Source organism: Lynx canadensis, chromosome B3 (assembly GCF_007474595.2).
Source record: "Lynx canadensis isolate LIC74 chromosome B3, mLynCan4.pri.v2, whole genome shotgun sequence".
Taxonomy (NCBI): domain Eukaryota; kingdom Metazoa; phylum Chordata; class Mammalia; order Carnivora; family Felidae; genus Lynx; species Lynx canadensis.
This window is the reverse complement of record NC_044308.2, coordinates 62,448,285-62,464,382: the sequence shown is the minus strand read 5'-3', so window position 1 is coordinate 62,464,382 and position 16,098 is coordinate 62,448,285. Positions and strand designations below refer to the sequence as shown.

Sequence of the window (16,098 nt, the reverse complement as noted above, 5' to 3'; positions counted from 1 at the left end):
GATTACTAGAAAAATAATGGTTTTTAATGTTTATTTTTGAATGAGAGAGAAGACAGTGTGAGCAGGGGAGGAGCACAGAAAGAGGGAGATGCAGAACCCAAAGCAGGCTCCAGGCTCCCCTGTCACAGTACAGAGCCTAACGCGGGGCTCGAACCCCAACCACAAGATCATGAACTGAGCCAAAGTTGGATGCTTAACTGACTGGGTCACCCAGCACCCCATTTTTGTTGTTGTTGTTGTTTTAAAAGATTAAAAATTTTAACATCGGCCTGGAGCCTGCTAGGGATTCTTCTTTCTGCCCCTCTGAATCGTGTGCATGCGCATACACACCATTTCTCTCTCTCAAAGAAAAAGAAAAGGAAAAAAAGATTCTACCCCTGGAGAAATTGAAACTGCAATTAAGTCTTGATCTGCTGTCCTGGGCAAGTGACTCCACCTTGGGCCTATGGCTTCCTTGTCAACACTCCCACAGCCTTGCAGTGGTGGTATTGGTGGTATTTTCATTTTCATGAAAGGTGGTATTGTTTTCATTTCATTTCATCTTCATCCCAGAACTCAGGGTGCAAACTACTTGAAGATGAACTGTTCAGGGCATTGGTCCACCACGTTGGTGGAGGAAAACAGCAAAGAGGGGGTGGGGGATAGAGGCTTAATTCCATCAGCTCTCCTCTTCCCCTGTTAAATAACAAAAATTCAACTGAGTAAATTTTAAAGATCTAATTGGCTTTATTAAATGTTTCATGACAAGGGCAGTATCCCATCTAGCAAATAGAAAGGAGCTCCATAGAGCTGTAGAAAAGGAAAGGATTTGGGGTACCTGTGTGGCTCAGTTAAAGCCTCCGACTTTTGCTCAGGTCATATCTCACAGTTCACAAGTTTGAGCTCCGCATCGGGATCCGTGCTGACCGCTCAGAGCCTGGTGGGATTCTGTGTCTCCCTCTCTCTGCTTCTCCCCTGCTTGCATTCTGTCTCTTTCAAAAATAAACATTAAATAATTAAAGAAAAGAAAAGGAAAGGTTTTTTAAAGTAGCAATGGAATAGGAAAAGTAAATTATTAGCAAAGAACGATTGATTGTTTCAGGAAAGGTCTATCCTAAGAGGAAAACAAGGGGCCTATCAATAAATTATCTAGAAAATTTCAACACTAGGATATTCAACACTAGGAAGTTCCCATGATTGGGTGGTTAAAGGTTACATTCTTGGGGAGGTGAAACTGCCTAGTTTAGGCAGTCATGGTTTAGTGACTTAGAGCCTTAAGTGGCTCCACTATGGCTTTGGGTTTTCTTTTTAACACTTGTAATACACTACTCTTCCTTTTCTGTATCCTCACCCCCACCCCTGTTTTTAAAAAGTCCTGATTGCTGGTTTTTTTGTTAGTTTGTTTGTTTGTTTCCTTTCTTTTGAGAGAAAGAGAGTGTGTGTGTGAGCCGGGGAGGGGCACAGAGAGAGGGAAAGAGAGAAAGAATCTCAAGCAGGCTCCGCACTTCCAGCACAAAGCTCAAAGCAGGGCTCAACTCACAAACCATGAGATCATGACCTGAGCCAAAATCCAGAGTCCCACGCTTAACCGACTAAGCCACAGGTGCCCCCAATTGCTGTTCTTAAATAATTTAGAAGACAGCAACTCTTTCCCACGAAACTCCAAAATCGAAAAACCCTGTGACGTAATAAAACAACATTTACTGACTTCTAACAGTGTGCACACTGGAGCCAACACTTCTTAGCCATCCCATGGCTTTAACGATTTATTTCCAAGCACTGGGCATCCCAGGCTGTTTTAACACTTCCTTTCCTGCAGAGGAACTACAGACTGCTACTTCAACGCGGAGTAGTGAGGTACTATACTCCACTCAGAAAACGCCTTTCTTGCTCTTCTACTAAAAAAAAGTCCCAACCTAGGAATGACTTCATCATAGCGGGTCCGGCGCCCCCGCCACCAACCCTACCACGGTGTAGTTAGGCGGGCGGTCACCGCTGATTGGCTCGTGTGGTGGCCAAGGCCTGCTTGGCGTTCCAGCCGGCAGCAGAGGGTGATAGGCTGCTGGAGACCCACCCCTCGCCGATCGGGCGGGGGCAGCGAAGCCCGGGATTGGTGGAGCCTGAGGGGCGGACTCCGCGCCCCTGCCTCTGTCGCTCTGCCTCAGCTTTCAGTGCAAGGCCGGGATGGCGGCTGCAGCTTGGCTTCTGGGACGGCGCGTCGCGAATTGGAGGCTGCGGACTCCGCTGGCGCCGCTCGCCAGCGTCGTGTCACAGCGGGCCCACTCCCTCTAGCCCGTGGACGATGCGATCAACGGGCTAAGCGAGGAGCAGAAGCAGGTAGGGAGCCCGATCCCCTTCCGGGCCCCAAGGCCTGCTGGCCCGGCCGCATCGCCCTGCTCCGTGGTCGCCTCGACGTTCCTCTGCCCGGCGCCCACCCCGCTGCGGCAGTGGGAGCGCGAGAGCGGGCGCTGGTCTCAACCTCACTTCTGTGGAGGCAGCAAAGCCTAGCTTTCGAGTTAGATAAGGAGTCAGAGACAGGAAGGCTGCTGGGAGACTGATGGTGTTTTGGCGGAGGATTGGCAGAGCCACTCGAGAGTGACAGAAAGATCCTTAATCTGTCTAAAGTCCACTTACATCTGAACACTGCCTTAGGACTGTGGCTCTCAAGCCTCGTTAATCGTCATCACCAGGGAATCTGTCCAATACACACCTTAGGGGCTTTGAAATGCAGAGTGTCATCTGCTGTAATTCTTCAGCCTACTGGGTCAGAGCACAACGCCGAACTGTAACTTGAAAGGTCCTTACAGAGGGAGCTGAACTAGAGCCTTCCTGGAGGAAGGTGACTTTATTTGGATGCTGGCACAGAATTCCCCAGGAACCTGATTCTCCTGTTAAGCAAGTGCCTGAGCTTCCAGAAACGCCAGCATCCGTTTGGGTTTGCAGTCAGTAGACAGAGCTTTGAATCACCTCAGGCAGGAAGGGGTTCAATCCTGGCTCTCAAACGTTTCTGCCAATAGTTTCTAATCTCTTTGGGTATCCTTTTTGTCAAAGGCTCAGGGGCAGAAAGCCTGGCATGTGCCAGAAACTGAAGAGGGTGGGCTGGAGCACAGTGAGTGGGGGCGAGGAAGGTACTGGAGAAGGCTGGAAGAGTCAGGAGGGGTCAGCTCATGCAGGGCCTTAATAGGCCTGAGTAAAGAGCCTTCTAGGTATAATGAAAAGGCATGGAATGATCTTATTTAGGGGAGTGACATTTTAAAAATACTCAAGCTGTCGGGGTCACCTGGGTGGCTCAGTTGGTTAAGCATCCGACTTCTGCTCAGGTTGTGATCTCACAGTTGGTGAGTTCAAGGCCCATGTCGGGCTCTGTGTTGACAGCTCAGAGCCCACAGCCTGCTTTGGATTCTGTGTCTCCCTCTCTCTCTGCCTCTCCCCGCTTGCTCTCTCTCTCTCTCTCACTCTCTCAAAAATACATAAACATTAAAAAATTATTTTTTAACTGTTTAAAGAAATACTCAAGCTGTCTAAGCTGAGGACCTTAAAAGACATAAAGATCATCTCTGGGAAAGTATAAACTAGTATGCCCTCTAAGTTTCAATCTGATGCTGTTTGGTGGGTTGTTTGTAGCCTGTTTTCCTGAATGTGTCCTCGGTAGTGAAGATGCTGTTCGTAGTGGCAATAGTGTAGTGTTTCAGTGGCATCTGTCCACCTCTTTCCCTCTAGCTTCGTCAGACCATGGCTAAGTTTCTTCAGGAGCACCTAGCCCCCCAGGCCCAGGAGATTGATCAGAGCAATGAGTTCAAGAACCTTCGAGTGAGTCATGATGCCCACGCCAGAGGGTGGGGGGGGGGGGAGGTGGTGCAGAGCGACAAGGGGGCAGCTTGGGGACTGGGCTAGTCTCGGCTGGGAATCGAACTGCTACCTGGAAGAGCTCACACAGTCTTGTGGTAAATGTGCTCCCAAAGAATGCAGCCCCTTTCTGTGAAGCATCTGGGTCTCATTCCAGATGTGCCAGACACCTGAGACTGGCTGCCTTCTCACAGCTCACTGCACTCCTTTCTGTTGGCAGGAGTTTTGGAAGCAGCTGGGAAACCTGGGGGTCTTAGGCATCACTGCCCCTGGTGAGTATAGTTTCCTTCCCTAATGAGAATTCACATGCCCTTTCACACTGTTCCCAAAAGAAACAGGAGAGGAGGGGAAAGATCATGCTGAAAGAAACTCAGGGGCAGAAACTTCCTCTTGGACCTGAGAAAGCACCCACAGAAGACTATCAGCCCAGAGAAGAGTCCACTCTATTCCTTTAGGCAGTGACATCTGGAAGGCAAAGAGATGAGGCCAGTGCGGTGATGGATGAGGATCAGACTCTTGAACTCTGCATGCTTACTGAGCTCCCCCAGGTGATTTGGGGAGTTTAGAAAACTCCATTATCACGCAACTGTCTTGCATGTCTTACTGTCTCCTCTACTCCCTAAGTTCTACTCTACCAGAAGCATCTAGGCAGGACCACTCAGGACAGGGGTGTCCCTGTGGGGACTGCCTTTGTCTTGTGCCCACAGCTGACCCTGGAGCTTATTTTGAGAGCCTCCCCGTGAGGTGGCCAGATGATGTCTTTAATAGGCTCTCCCTGGCCTGCCCATTGTCCCCTATGGGTCTTACTACTTGTTTCCAGGAGGAGAGGGCACAGAGCTGGCGGGCTTCGGTTTGGATGTTGGCCTCTGAAGGAGAGGCCCAGTGGGGCTTGCAGTACCCAGTGAAGAAATAAGCCTGTGGTCTTACCTGCCGAGGCCTGGACAGCCCACGCTGCTTCAGCTTGTACTCATATTGGAACAGAGGCAGAACACAGTTCTTACATCCCCCTCTTGCTGCTTGGAGACAATTCCTGGGATTTGAGCTGATATAAGAGTAATGACAAAATGGAAGACTTAAAAATGTAGCCCCATCCTAATGGAAAATGGTAGGAGCAGGGCACCTGGGTGGCTCTGTCAGTTAAGAGCAGGACTCTTGATCGAAGGGCTGTTGAGTTCAAGCCCCGCATTAGACTTTGTGCTGGGTGTGAAGCCTACTTAAAAAGTAAAACGGTAGAGGGGAAGGCCACTGGAAACTCCCAAACAAGACTTCCTTCCACTGTGTCTTGGGGGTTTAAGAGTCCCCCACCCCCCCCAAAGAAAGCCAGTTCTGGTGAGCTCTGGTTTCCACGTGGTTGTCCTGCTGGCTCTTTCCAGTGTCACCCACCTGTGGTCTTTCCTTCCCAGACTGAAGAGAATTGGGCTAATCTTTCCCGAGAGCCTAGGATGAGCCTGACTCCTTGGTCAGAGTAAACGTGTGCAAAGAGTCTTTTATTTTTTTCTTAAGATCTTATTTTATTATTTAAAGTCATCTCTACACCTGTCGTGGGGCTCGAACTCATAACCCCAAGATCAAGAGCCGCATGCTCCACTGACTGAGCCAGCCGGGCACTCCTGTGTGCAAAGAGTCTTACCAAGATTTACCCAAAGAGCAAGGCTGGGGGTGGGAGGGTGGTAGCACCAGATGGTCCAAACCTGTCGATTTGGGATCAGTTGCCAAGGAAAAGCCACGTTTTTTGGTGAGGAGTTCTGAAATTCACTAGCTGTGGCTCTCGTGCTCCCGGATACTAGTTTTGCTTTTTTGTTTTAACTTTTTTGAGATATAATTGACCTGTAACATTGTGTGAGCTTAAGCCATTCAATATATCGATTTGATAATCCTGCTTTGTTAAGTCTAAACACCTGTGCTATGAAATCTCACCTTCCTCGGGCCTTTTGCACATGGCATTCTTTGCTTGGGACCTATTCTGAGTGCTCTGACCCTCCCTCTCTGTGTTTCTTGGTTAACTCCAGGTCCTCTTCCATTTATTCATCTGCCCTTCCAAGTAGCGGGTGCTCAGGCTCTCTTGTCTTCATCAAGTGGTCTGTCTGGGATAATGTAGGCATTGTAATGACTGTTTCCTGAACCACGCCTCAGCTGACCAGAGGCAGCAGACAAAACCAGTTCCGAGAGCTTGTAAATCAGAGCCCACGGCATCAGCCCGTCAACCTTGCTAGGGGTAACTGGGAATGGGTGCTGCAGAGTATGTTCTTTGCTGCCAATAATCATTCCTGTGAACATCCCAATTTAATCTGGGCTACCTTTTCCACTCTACTGCATCACCTCCACTCCCAGCTCAGTATGGCGGCTCTGGCCTGGGCTACCTGGAACAAGTTCTGGTGATGGAGGAGATATCTCGAGCTTCTGGAGCAGTGGGGCTCAGTTACGGCGCTCACTCCAACCTCTGCGTCAACCAAATTGTGCGCAATGGAAATGAGGCCCAGAAGGAAAAGTACCTCCCCAAGGTGAGGAAATGGGAATGGAGAAACACGCCAGTGTCACAGCGCCACCGCCAACACTGAGGCACCCTCCCCTGTCGGCAAGGGCTGGTCAGACTTGCTCCCTACAGTGTGCTGCCCTCAACCGGGTACAGTGAGGAAAGGGTCAGGGATTTGCTTTAAAATAATTCGGTAAGAAGAATGAAAACTCGGACTAGAAGTCCTGAGTCGGTCCCTGGACGACATTTGCAGAGCATTCTAAGAAATGCAAGACCAGGACTTGCTTCCCTTGTGAAGGGAATGGGAAAGCAGAGATATTTTCAGTTTTGTAGACGGTGGGCTTCTCTTCTAGGACTTTACCAATCAATACCTGGTCTGAGATGCGTTTGAAGGGGTGTCATGTGCACAGGTGAAAGCAGGACAAGTGAGCTCCTGTAGGGCACTTCTGAGTCATAACCAGCCCTTGCGGTTTCCCTTGCAGCTGATCAGCGGCGAGTACATAGGAGCCCTGGCCATGAGTGAGCCCAACGCTGGCTCTGATGTTGTCTCCATGAAGCTAAAAGCAGAAAAGAAAGGTGAGGCACCTCTTGGGAGCTTCTGGAGTGGGAGCTGAAATGGACAGAGAGACAGACCTCCTCAGGGTGAGGGAGCAGTAACCAGGGGTGGCCCCTGCTGGGTTTCCAGAACTGTTTCCCAGCAGCAGGTCCGTGAACTGAGTGGTGAGACAGGCCACCATGGCTTGAGCAAGTAGCCAACTTCCTGTCCTTAGGCGATCACTACGTCCTGAATGGCAACAAGTTCTGGATCACCAATGGCCCCGACGCTGACATCCTTATTGTCTATGCTAAGACTGATCTGGCTGCTGTGCCAGCCTCTCGAGGCATCACGGCCTTTATCGTGGAGAAGGTGAGTGGAGGACAGTGCATGACGGGAGGCTTTTGTCTCCTGACGGCGGTACCAGAGATGGCTCCCTTCAGCTGGTGGCAGACACAATCAGCATGTGCTCTGCCAAGGCTCCCTGAGGCGGGGGTGAGGCAGAAGAGCTGACAGAAAGGAGGGGGGCCAAAGTGGAGCCCAGGATGGGTCAAGTCAAAGAATGGTGGAGCCTTCCGTAGAGCTAGGCCACACAAAGCAGTCCAGGAAGATGAAGACTGAAAGGCAACTGGCTTTGACAACGAGGATGTCATTGGTGGCCTTGGGGAGAGCAGCTCTGGAGACCACAGCATGAATGAGAATGCAGGTGGGGGGGTGACCGAAGACTGCAGCAAAGCAGGGGGGAGCTAGAGCTGGAGTTGGAATGAAAAGGTGGGCTTTTGAGTTTGTTTTGAAGATTGGGAGAGAACTGAGCAAATTATTTGGTAGAGAGAAAGGAAAAGAGGAGAGGGAGACATTGAAGTGTGTGGGAACAGGTGAGCAAGGCCCAACTGTGAGCCAGGAGAAAGAGGTAAGGCCGGGTTACAGGTGATGGTGGAGGAGCCATCTGCCTCATGACCTCAAGGTGTGAGGGCTGGGAACCACAGGAGTGGGGGATTGGGGAGAGAATCCCATGAATGAGTATCATAAAGGTTTGCAGTACCCTCCACAGAGAAGGGGCTGACCAGGTTTGAAGAATAGGAAAAGTGAGGGTCCAAACGGCTGGCTGAGGTTGGAAATCTCAAGGTCCTGTGGCACCACTCCTGTCAGCCTGCCCATCCGACACTCTCTGCTAGTCACTTGGGCAATGCACTCGGAATCTGATTAGCCAGGCCAAAGCACATAGATGGCTGAATTGATCCTGGGTGGGACTCGGGTACAGAGGCAAAGGAATTGAGTGGGCTGCAGAGAGGGTCTTGGAAGTGCTTTCCCCTGAGGAAAGGAAACAAAGGCAGCAAAGGTCAGGGAGCACCCAGGGAGTGAGTGTTTCACTGAGAAAGAACTGCTCCGGTGAGAAGTGGGGAGAATGCACCTAGCAGCAGGGGTGGGGGGGGTGTTAGGGCCAGAGTGTCAAGGAGTAGAGTAGTCATACAGAGTGGGGGCCCTGAGAGTAGGATGCAGTGTGTTGTACAAATTCAGGGACTGGAGGGAAGGCAGGCGTTTCCCAGGAGTCTGCCTTTTACTAGCCTTCCTTGGGGACTGGTCTGTAATCACGCCACCTTTTGTTCCTATAAAGGGTATGCCTGGCTTCAGCACCTCCAAGAAGCTGGACAAGCTGGGGATGAGGGGCTCTAACACCTGCGAGCTAATCTTTGAAGACTGCAAGGTTCCCGGTGAGTCTCGAATGGACAAACCCCTGTCCTGACCCTTTCATAAACCGAGAAAGCCCATCTCTGGGTAAGAGAAGCTCACCATTGTCAGCTTACCGATGACATGCATCTAGGCAATGGGCCTCCCACTGCCCCACTTGCCCATTGGCCTGTCCGTGTGGGACTCGGGCTGCCGGGCAACCGTCCTTCTGGCCAGAGCTGTGTGCCTGACCATGGCTGCAATGAAGGGTGCTTCTTCCTCTGTGGATAACACACTGTGCAGGGTGGGATTCCAGTGTCTGGAACAGACAGGTAAGATGTGCCCTCACTCTCTAATGTCCTTCAGACATCCTCGTTTGTGTGTGTCCCTGAACAGTTCCTGTGAGGTAGGCATGAACGATGCTAACAACCATTCAAATAAACTGATGGAAGCCAGACTCAGTGAAAACCTGGCAATTCGAGTATTTTCACCCCTGAAGTGTAACTGAAAACATGACACATCATGGGAGAGCCAGCATACCCATCATGTGCTAATGAGACCCAAGGGCATAGATTCGATGGCCAGCTAGGTGTGCTCTGTGCCTCAGCCATAGACCATCCCTTTCCCCGGTGACCCAGGACCCCAGAAAAGGATGCTTTGGTTACAAGGAGCTCTAGGGAGCGGGGGTGATCAGTACAGATCCTTCTGTGTCAGTAGGAAACAACCACCATCATCAGGCAGGTCAGTGGTGTCCATGCTGTTCTCTGTTTCCTGTTCACACTTCCCAAGGCCATCCAGTGTCCTGGCTTCCAGGGTGGAGAGGCGTTCAGCAATTTCTGTATTGTATTGTATTGTATTGTATTGTATTGTATTGTATTGTACTGTATTATAATTAGGCTCCACACCCAACATGGGGCTTGAACTCATGACCCTGAGATCAAGAGCCACACACTCTACTGACTGAGCCAGCCAGGCGCCCCTAGCAGTTTCTGTAACTAGCACTGAATGACCCATCTCTTGGACAAAGACTCTTCCATAGATCCCTTTTGTCAGGGTGAGAGGGGATGATACTGGAGCAGAGCAGACTCAACCTGGGGGACACTAATTCTCGCCTTTATGGGCATGGATAAAAAGAACTAGGGAGAGGTTCCATGGCAATTGAGGAAGAGAAGGGGAAGATCTAAGGATGGGGACTTTGTGTCTGGTCTTGTGGATGGTGTGTGTGTGTGTGTGTGTGTGTGTGTGCGCGCGCGCACACGCGCATGTGCCTGATGGGTTGGCGGTGTGGGGGGAGAGTCCCTCTAGCAAGCTCTACTTCTGACTGGAAGTGGTAAACTTCATTCTTTTCTCTCACTCAGAACCCTACTTGAGGTCAGGTGACATTTTCGTGCCTGTGTGAAAGCTAGGTACCAAACCTAGCAGCTTTTATAAAAGCGAGGAGTCTGGGAGCGCCTGGGTGGCTTCACTCCATTAAGCGTCTGACTTTGGCTCAGGTCATGATCTCACGGTTCATGGGTTCAAGCCCCACATTGGGCTCTGTGCTGACAGCTCAGAGCCTGGAGCCTGCTTCAGATTCTGTGTCTCCCTCTCTCTCTGCCCCTACCCCACTCATGCTCTGTCTCTCTCTCAAGAATAAATAAACATTAAAAAAAAAAATTTTTTTTTAAATGAGGAGGCTGTGAATAGCCTTCTTCCCTCTGACCAGCATTTTTCCTGGCAGCTGCCAACATCCTGGGCCATCTAGGTAAGGGAGTCTACGTGCTGATGAGTGGACTGGACCTGGAACGGCTGGTGCTGGCTGGTGGGCCCCTTGGGTGAGTATGAGGCTTGGCAGAGCTGGGCTTTTGGCCCCCTTGGCAGGCGGTACCATCGTTGACTTCCCTTTGGGGGCCAATGGGAGCCGCCTCCTGGAAGATGCACCTTCTTTCCTGGAGACGAAATGAACAAACGTCCTCCTCCCATATTTAATTTCTTCACAATGAAGGTGAATATTATTATATGAGAGACAAAGGGCCTAAGGGACTATCCTGCTTAATTAATCAGGCTGGAACAGGATGCCCAGGCTCTACGGCCTTCCTGCACAGGGGTCCTGCCACTCTATCTGGTGTCAGGGAAAGGGGCCCAAGGCCTGGGCAGTCAGTGCAGTGACTGAGCAGGGATGATAAGAGTCCTCATGCTCCTTTTCTCCTCCCTGGGACTCCAGTTCCTTGTCTTACCAAGCTATATCACCCCAAGCCTCCCCACGTTGGCATTTTGCCACCCCAGGTGGCAATGGGGATACAGCAAGGCACCTACCTCCCCAGTGTCTTTCTCTTTCCTGGCAGGCTCATGCAGGCTGTCCTCGACCACACCATTCCCTACCTGCACATGAGGGAAGCCTTTGGCCAGAAGATTGGCCACTTCCAGGTGAATGGAAATGCTTGTGCTGAAATGTACTTTTTTCATTGGGCTCAAATTTTCTTTAATAAATGAGCAGGAGTCTCATTTATTACTGTCTCTTGCCACCAACATGAGTCTGAATGCTTGGAATGCAGGCCTTGGCATGCTCCCTGGCTTTGGAACTTGTCGGGAGGGTGATCACAGGTCACCTCACTTCCTATTTGAGATCAATGAGCTAGATGTCGTAAGGCTGCAAGGTGAAGCGTGCAGATTGTAGGCAGGCAGGGGGAGAGGGAGCAGCATTTCTAGTCACACCTCCTGGTCTGAAGCCACCATGGGATGTTAATGTGTGTTGCCGTAGGTGGAGGGCCATTTCAGTGTGCAGAGTCCATAGCGACGGCAGCTCTCTGGCCATCGCTGTTGTCCTAGGCAAGTGCTGTCTCTCTCTGTGCCCTGGTATCCCCGTGCCTGGCTATCAGGTCACTACTGCTGACCTGCTTGTGGCAACTAGGGGGAGCGCCTGAGAGGAATGTGGCTCCAGAATGTTGACTTGTGACCTTCCCTTGTCCCCAGCTGATGCAGGGGAAGATGGCCGACATGTACACCCGCCTCATGGCGTGTCGGCAGTACGTCTACAATGTTGCCAAGGCCTGTGATCAGGGCCACTGCACTCCCAAGGTAAGGGCCGGCCGTTGGGACTCCCTCCTGTGGGGCCCTGACAGGGCCCCGCTGACCCAGAGCCTCCTCCCACAGGACTGCGCGGGGGTGGTTCTTTACTCGGCTGAGTGCGCCACACAGGTAGCTCTGGATGGCATTCAGTGTTTTGGTGAGTGGCCCCCACTCCCTACTCCCAACCACAGAAAGAGGCTTCCTCTTCACTCACTCTGTGCTTTGGCTGACTGCAGTGAAGCTGGTACCCTTAGGCTCCCGCCCCAGGTACTAGGAGGACATCTTAAAACAAATGGGGAAAAGTGCTAGAGATCACAAGCTGTTCCTACCTTCAGCAATGCCCCTTCTCCTCCTTCTGGCCTGATCCTGTGAACCGTGGGAAATGGGGAGGGAGATAAGCCTCCGGGGCTAGATGGCCTTGTTTCACTGCTGCACAGTAGTTAAGAGTACACACCTGAGCCAGAAGACTTAGGTTTGAACCCTTTACCACTGCCCGGTTTTGTGACTCATGCAAGTTACTTAACTTCCCTGGCTGGACCTGGCACCCAGTAAGTACTCGCAGTAACTTTTTGCCCCCCTTCCCAGGTCTGCCAGTGGCTCTCCCAACCTTTGCCTGGTATGCTGAGCACTCTGGATGCCCTTCCAGCCCCGTGCATCCATACCCACCCACCCCTTCCCCCCCACCCCACCCCGCAGCCAGGTACTCCCCACATTCTCACCAATGTTAGCTGCTTCTCTTCAATCGGTCTGTCCTCCTCTGGCGTGTTTCTATAAACTTGGCTTTCTATTAGCTTTCCTCACTGCCCATCACCCTTTATTGTCCTTTCTTCTCTGCCCAAACCCTGGCTGCAGGTGCCAATGGCTACATCAATGACTTTCCCATGGGCCGCTTTCTGCGAGATGCCAAACTGTACGAGATTGGGGGTGGGACCAGTGAGGTGAGGCGACTGATCATCGGCAGAGCCTTCAACGCAGACTTCCACTAATCCCGACCCTTCACCCCTTTTCCCAGCACCTCGAGGCCTTTCTTTGGAAGCAGAGATACAGCGGCTCTCCTGCTGCTCAGCTGCCAAGTGCTCAGGCCTCAGAGCTGGGCCAGCCAGCCAGGCCAGACATGGCAAGATGTGGGCAGGCATGGGGTGGAAGGGGCATTTGTAGCCACACTTTCTGGTCTGAAGATTCTGTGGGACATTAATGAAGGCCATGGCCAGTGGAGGGCCTAACTGAAAAGTGTTCAGTGGTTTAAAATGGACTCAGCAGGAAGCCTTCTGGCTCTTCCAGGGCTTGTCGGGAAGGCTTTGGTGACTCTCTAACTTCCGGGCCCTACACCAAGTGGGTGGGCACTTGGGGGCAGGCAGGCAGCCACCCCTTTTTTCAGCTACACTTCTAGCAGGGAGCCCAGGACACAAGAAGCATTGCTCTTCTCCATGTATTTGAATCTGGTAGCCTCTTCTTTCTGGGGGGAAAAAACCTGCCAAAACCTAGCCTCTGTTTCTGCTGATTTTTAGAGGCATCCACTCCCAGCAGCTCCTCTCTTCCCCCAGGGCTCCATTTGTTAGGGCTGAGATCACGCCATGTTGGGGTGGAGCTTGGGGAATAGGCATCTCAGAACACCTGTGCTACCTGGACTCCACCATGGGTCAGAGGTCAGTGTGCTTGGGAGGGATCGGCTCAGCACGGGTCTCTGTGGCAGCACCTCTGAGCCCTTGAGCACTGCTCTGTCCAGTCCTGGCCGGATGACAGCCCACAGCAGGCATGGTTGGCGGCTCAACTCCAGCCAAGGCTGCCTGTGTACATTTCTCTGGACACCCTATGGCTAGTTCTGTTACAACAGAACAGCGGCTGCTGCCATTTTGTATTAAACATACTGAGAAGCAAACCCATCTGCTTCTAAACTGGGGGGAAAAACAATCTACTTGCTACTGCCTCCTGTCTGCCTCTAGCCCTATGTCCTTGGCAAAGGGCTAGTCTGGGTGCTACCCTCCTGCCCTTCAGCCTGCTCACTGGTGATGTGGGACAAAGAGGTGGCATCCGCCTTTAGGACAGAAGAGGTTTTAACCTCCCTTTCCCAGATCGCCCAGAGAAGTTAAGAGTCTTGGAGCTAGAAGGAAGCTTATAAGTTTCTGGACACCATCTCCATGGTATTTAAGAAGATCAAGACAATTTGATTTTTTCAAGTCAGAACTGAAGCTAGAATCCAGATAAGCAGAAATGAGAATGCCAGCCTGCCTCCCCCCCCCCCCCCGCCCCTGCAGTCAAGAGTGGAATGGGCTTGGGTTGTTCCACGCTATCTAAATTCCTTAAAAGAACTCGTTTTCTTGGCTTTCAGCCCAGGGGTGCCTTTCTGACTTTTGGTCCTGGCCTGTAGCCAAGTGCTGTTCCAGCCTGATGCTTGAGACAGGTGGAGTTAGCGCCTTACCAACCCCAGCCCAGTTCCATCCTAAGCAGGGGGAGACCCAGGGCTTGGGGCACTGTCCTCTTACGTCCCCACCCTGCCCCTTGTTGTGTTGGAGATGAATGTGGCCAGAACACTGGTCTTGCTGGGTTTAAAGTGTAGCTGGAACAGTCTAGAGACCTTCAGAATGTGACAAAATGGAATGTTTCATCCAGTCTGTGTGGGTTAAGGAGCCCTGCCACCAGCGTGGGGAGAATGTGATTGTTCTCCTGATGCTCTATGTGAATTAGAAAAGAAGTGTTTTAAAATAAAGGCAAAAATAAATAAATAAAAGGGTGCAGCCTGAGTCGTGAATGGAAGAGCAGGGGGCACTTCCACTTTGGTTCTGGTGGGAGTTTGAGGTTCATGTGCGTTCTGTAACCATAAAGCCAGCTGCCAGCACTATTCCTTCCTAGGGCTGCTGCTAATTCCACTCCAATTTTAGGCAGGTCACACTATCAGCCCAGCTCCCCTGTTGCCTACCCTCCCATTCTTTGTTTTCCTACTGTTTGTCCTGTGGGATGGCAACAGAAACTGAGAATGGTTCTCCAAGTGTTGTCTGGAGACACTGTTCATCAGAATTTGGCAACCTGTAAAATGCAGATTCCTTGATCAACCCCAGACTCAAGCACATCTCCAGGAGCAATTCTGAGGCTTGGGCAACCTTTTAGAATAACTGACCTGGGGCGTAGAGGACACTTCCCCAGAGGCCTGAATCCTCATTCTAATATCCTCTAGTAATAACAGTTGCTTGCCTATGTAGCACTCTTATGTCCCCTTTTGACATATCAGCTCCTTGGTCTTCGCCACAACCCAGGGCAGAAGACAATGTCGCACAGGGCCACCTTCCGGAAGACGGATAAGGTGAGTGGCCCATGGGCACCGAACACGGCGGTGAGCTAGCCACGCCCAGGCCCAGGAGCGAAGTGGCGCCAGAGCGGGTGTCAACGCCTTGTGAGACTTGGGGAGGGGAACCCTCTTTTTGATTTGGCAGCAGACGCCCAGTCTGCGCCCCGCCAGGCAGAGCCAGGAACTAGACCCCAGGTGGCCGTTGATCGCGACCCCCTAGGCTAGGGCAGGTCTCGGGTCCTCCCTGTACCCACTTCGCGGAGGGACAACGTTTCGGAGAGCGAGAGCGCGCTGCCGGGACTCGCAGACTCGGGCTGGGGCGCGGCTCTGCAGCGCCCGCGTGGAACTCGCCTGACCTCTGCTGGACGGCCGCGGGATTACAGGCACGCTGTTCTCGGGCCTTGGGCCGGGTGCTTCGGACTAGCGGCTCCCAGTCTGATTTCAGGATGCAAAGGACTCAGCGACGTTTTTTGTTTTTTGGGTGTTTTTTGTTGTTGTTTTGGCAGATGAGGACATGATGGGGAGCGGAGGAGAAGCTGGATATCTACCTTGTGTAGTTGCATGCCAAAAAAACCCACTTTTAGCAACTAAAGTAGAGGGATGTAAACTCAGAACAAAAGCCAGTGCTTTCTTTTTCCTTTTAAAATTTTGTATATATTTTATGTTAATGAGTTTTAAAACATGATAGTTTAACAGGTTTATTATATTTTTTAATCTCGCGGCGCCTAAGTGGCTCAGTCGGAGTTCAGCTGGTTAAGTCTCTGACTCTTGATTTCTGCTCAGGTCACCATCTCCCAGTTTGTGAGTCAAGCCCCTCCCTGGGCTCTGTGCTGACAGCACAGAGCCTGCTTTGAGATTCTCTCTCTCTCTCTCTCTCTCTCCCTCCTCCTCCCCCCCCTCCCCAATTTGCACTTTCTCTCTCTCTCTCCCAAAATAAATAAATAAACTTAAAAAAAAAATCCTCCTCTGTTCCCTACCCCTCTCCTCAGGATGAAATCACTCTTGAATTTCTTAGGAGATTTCTCTTGGTAATTCACTTTATGCCTCTAAGTGATATACTTCTTTACTGATTTAATTGCAAACACTTCTAAGGATAGTTATTCAAAGTGCATACATTTAATTTATCAGAAGCTCATTACAGGGGTGCTTGGGTGGCTCAGTTGGTTGAGTGTCTGACTCTTGATTTCAGCTCAGGTCTTGATCTTGGGTGATTTGTGTTTGGTTGGTTTTAGTGAGAGCAGAGTTTATTGAAGATATAGAGAGACT

General features: G+C 51.2%; 1 protein-coding gene across 1 annotated transcript; it reads left to right on the top strand.

Annotated features, from left to right (window-relative positions):
- The first annotated feature begins 2,134 nt into the window (after nt 1–2,134).
- Nucleotides 2,135–14,280, top strand: IVD (isovaleryl-CoA dehydrogenase). Its single transcript, XM_030318494.2, has 12 exons — nt 2,135–2,316; nt 3,700–3,789; nt 4,046–4,097; nt 6,157–6,326; nt 6,781–6,874; nt 7,069–7,205; nt 8,449–8,545; nt 10,222–10,315; nt 10,826–10,907; nt 11,454–11,558; nt 11,634–11,706; nt 12,402–14,280. Exons 2-12 carry the CDS (start codon nt 3,712–3,714, stop codon nt 12,533–12,535), a joined length of 1,116 nt encoding a protein of 371 aa, XP_030174354.1. The 5' UTR covers nt 2,135–2,316; nt 3,700–3,711; the 3' UTR covers nt 12,536–14,280.
- The last annotated feature ends 1,818 nt before the right edge of the window (nt 14,281–16,098 follow it).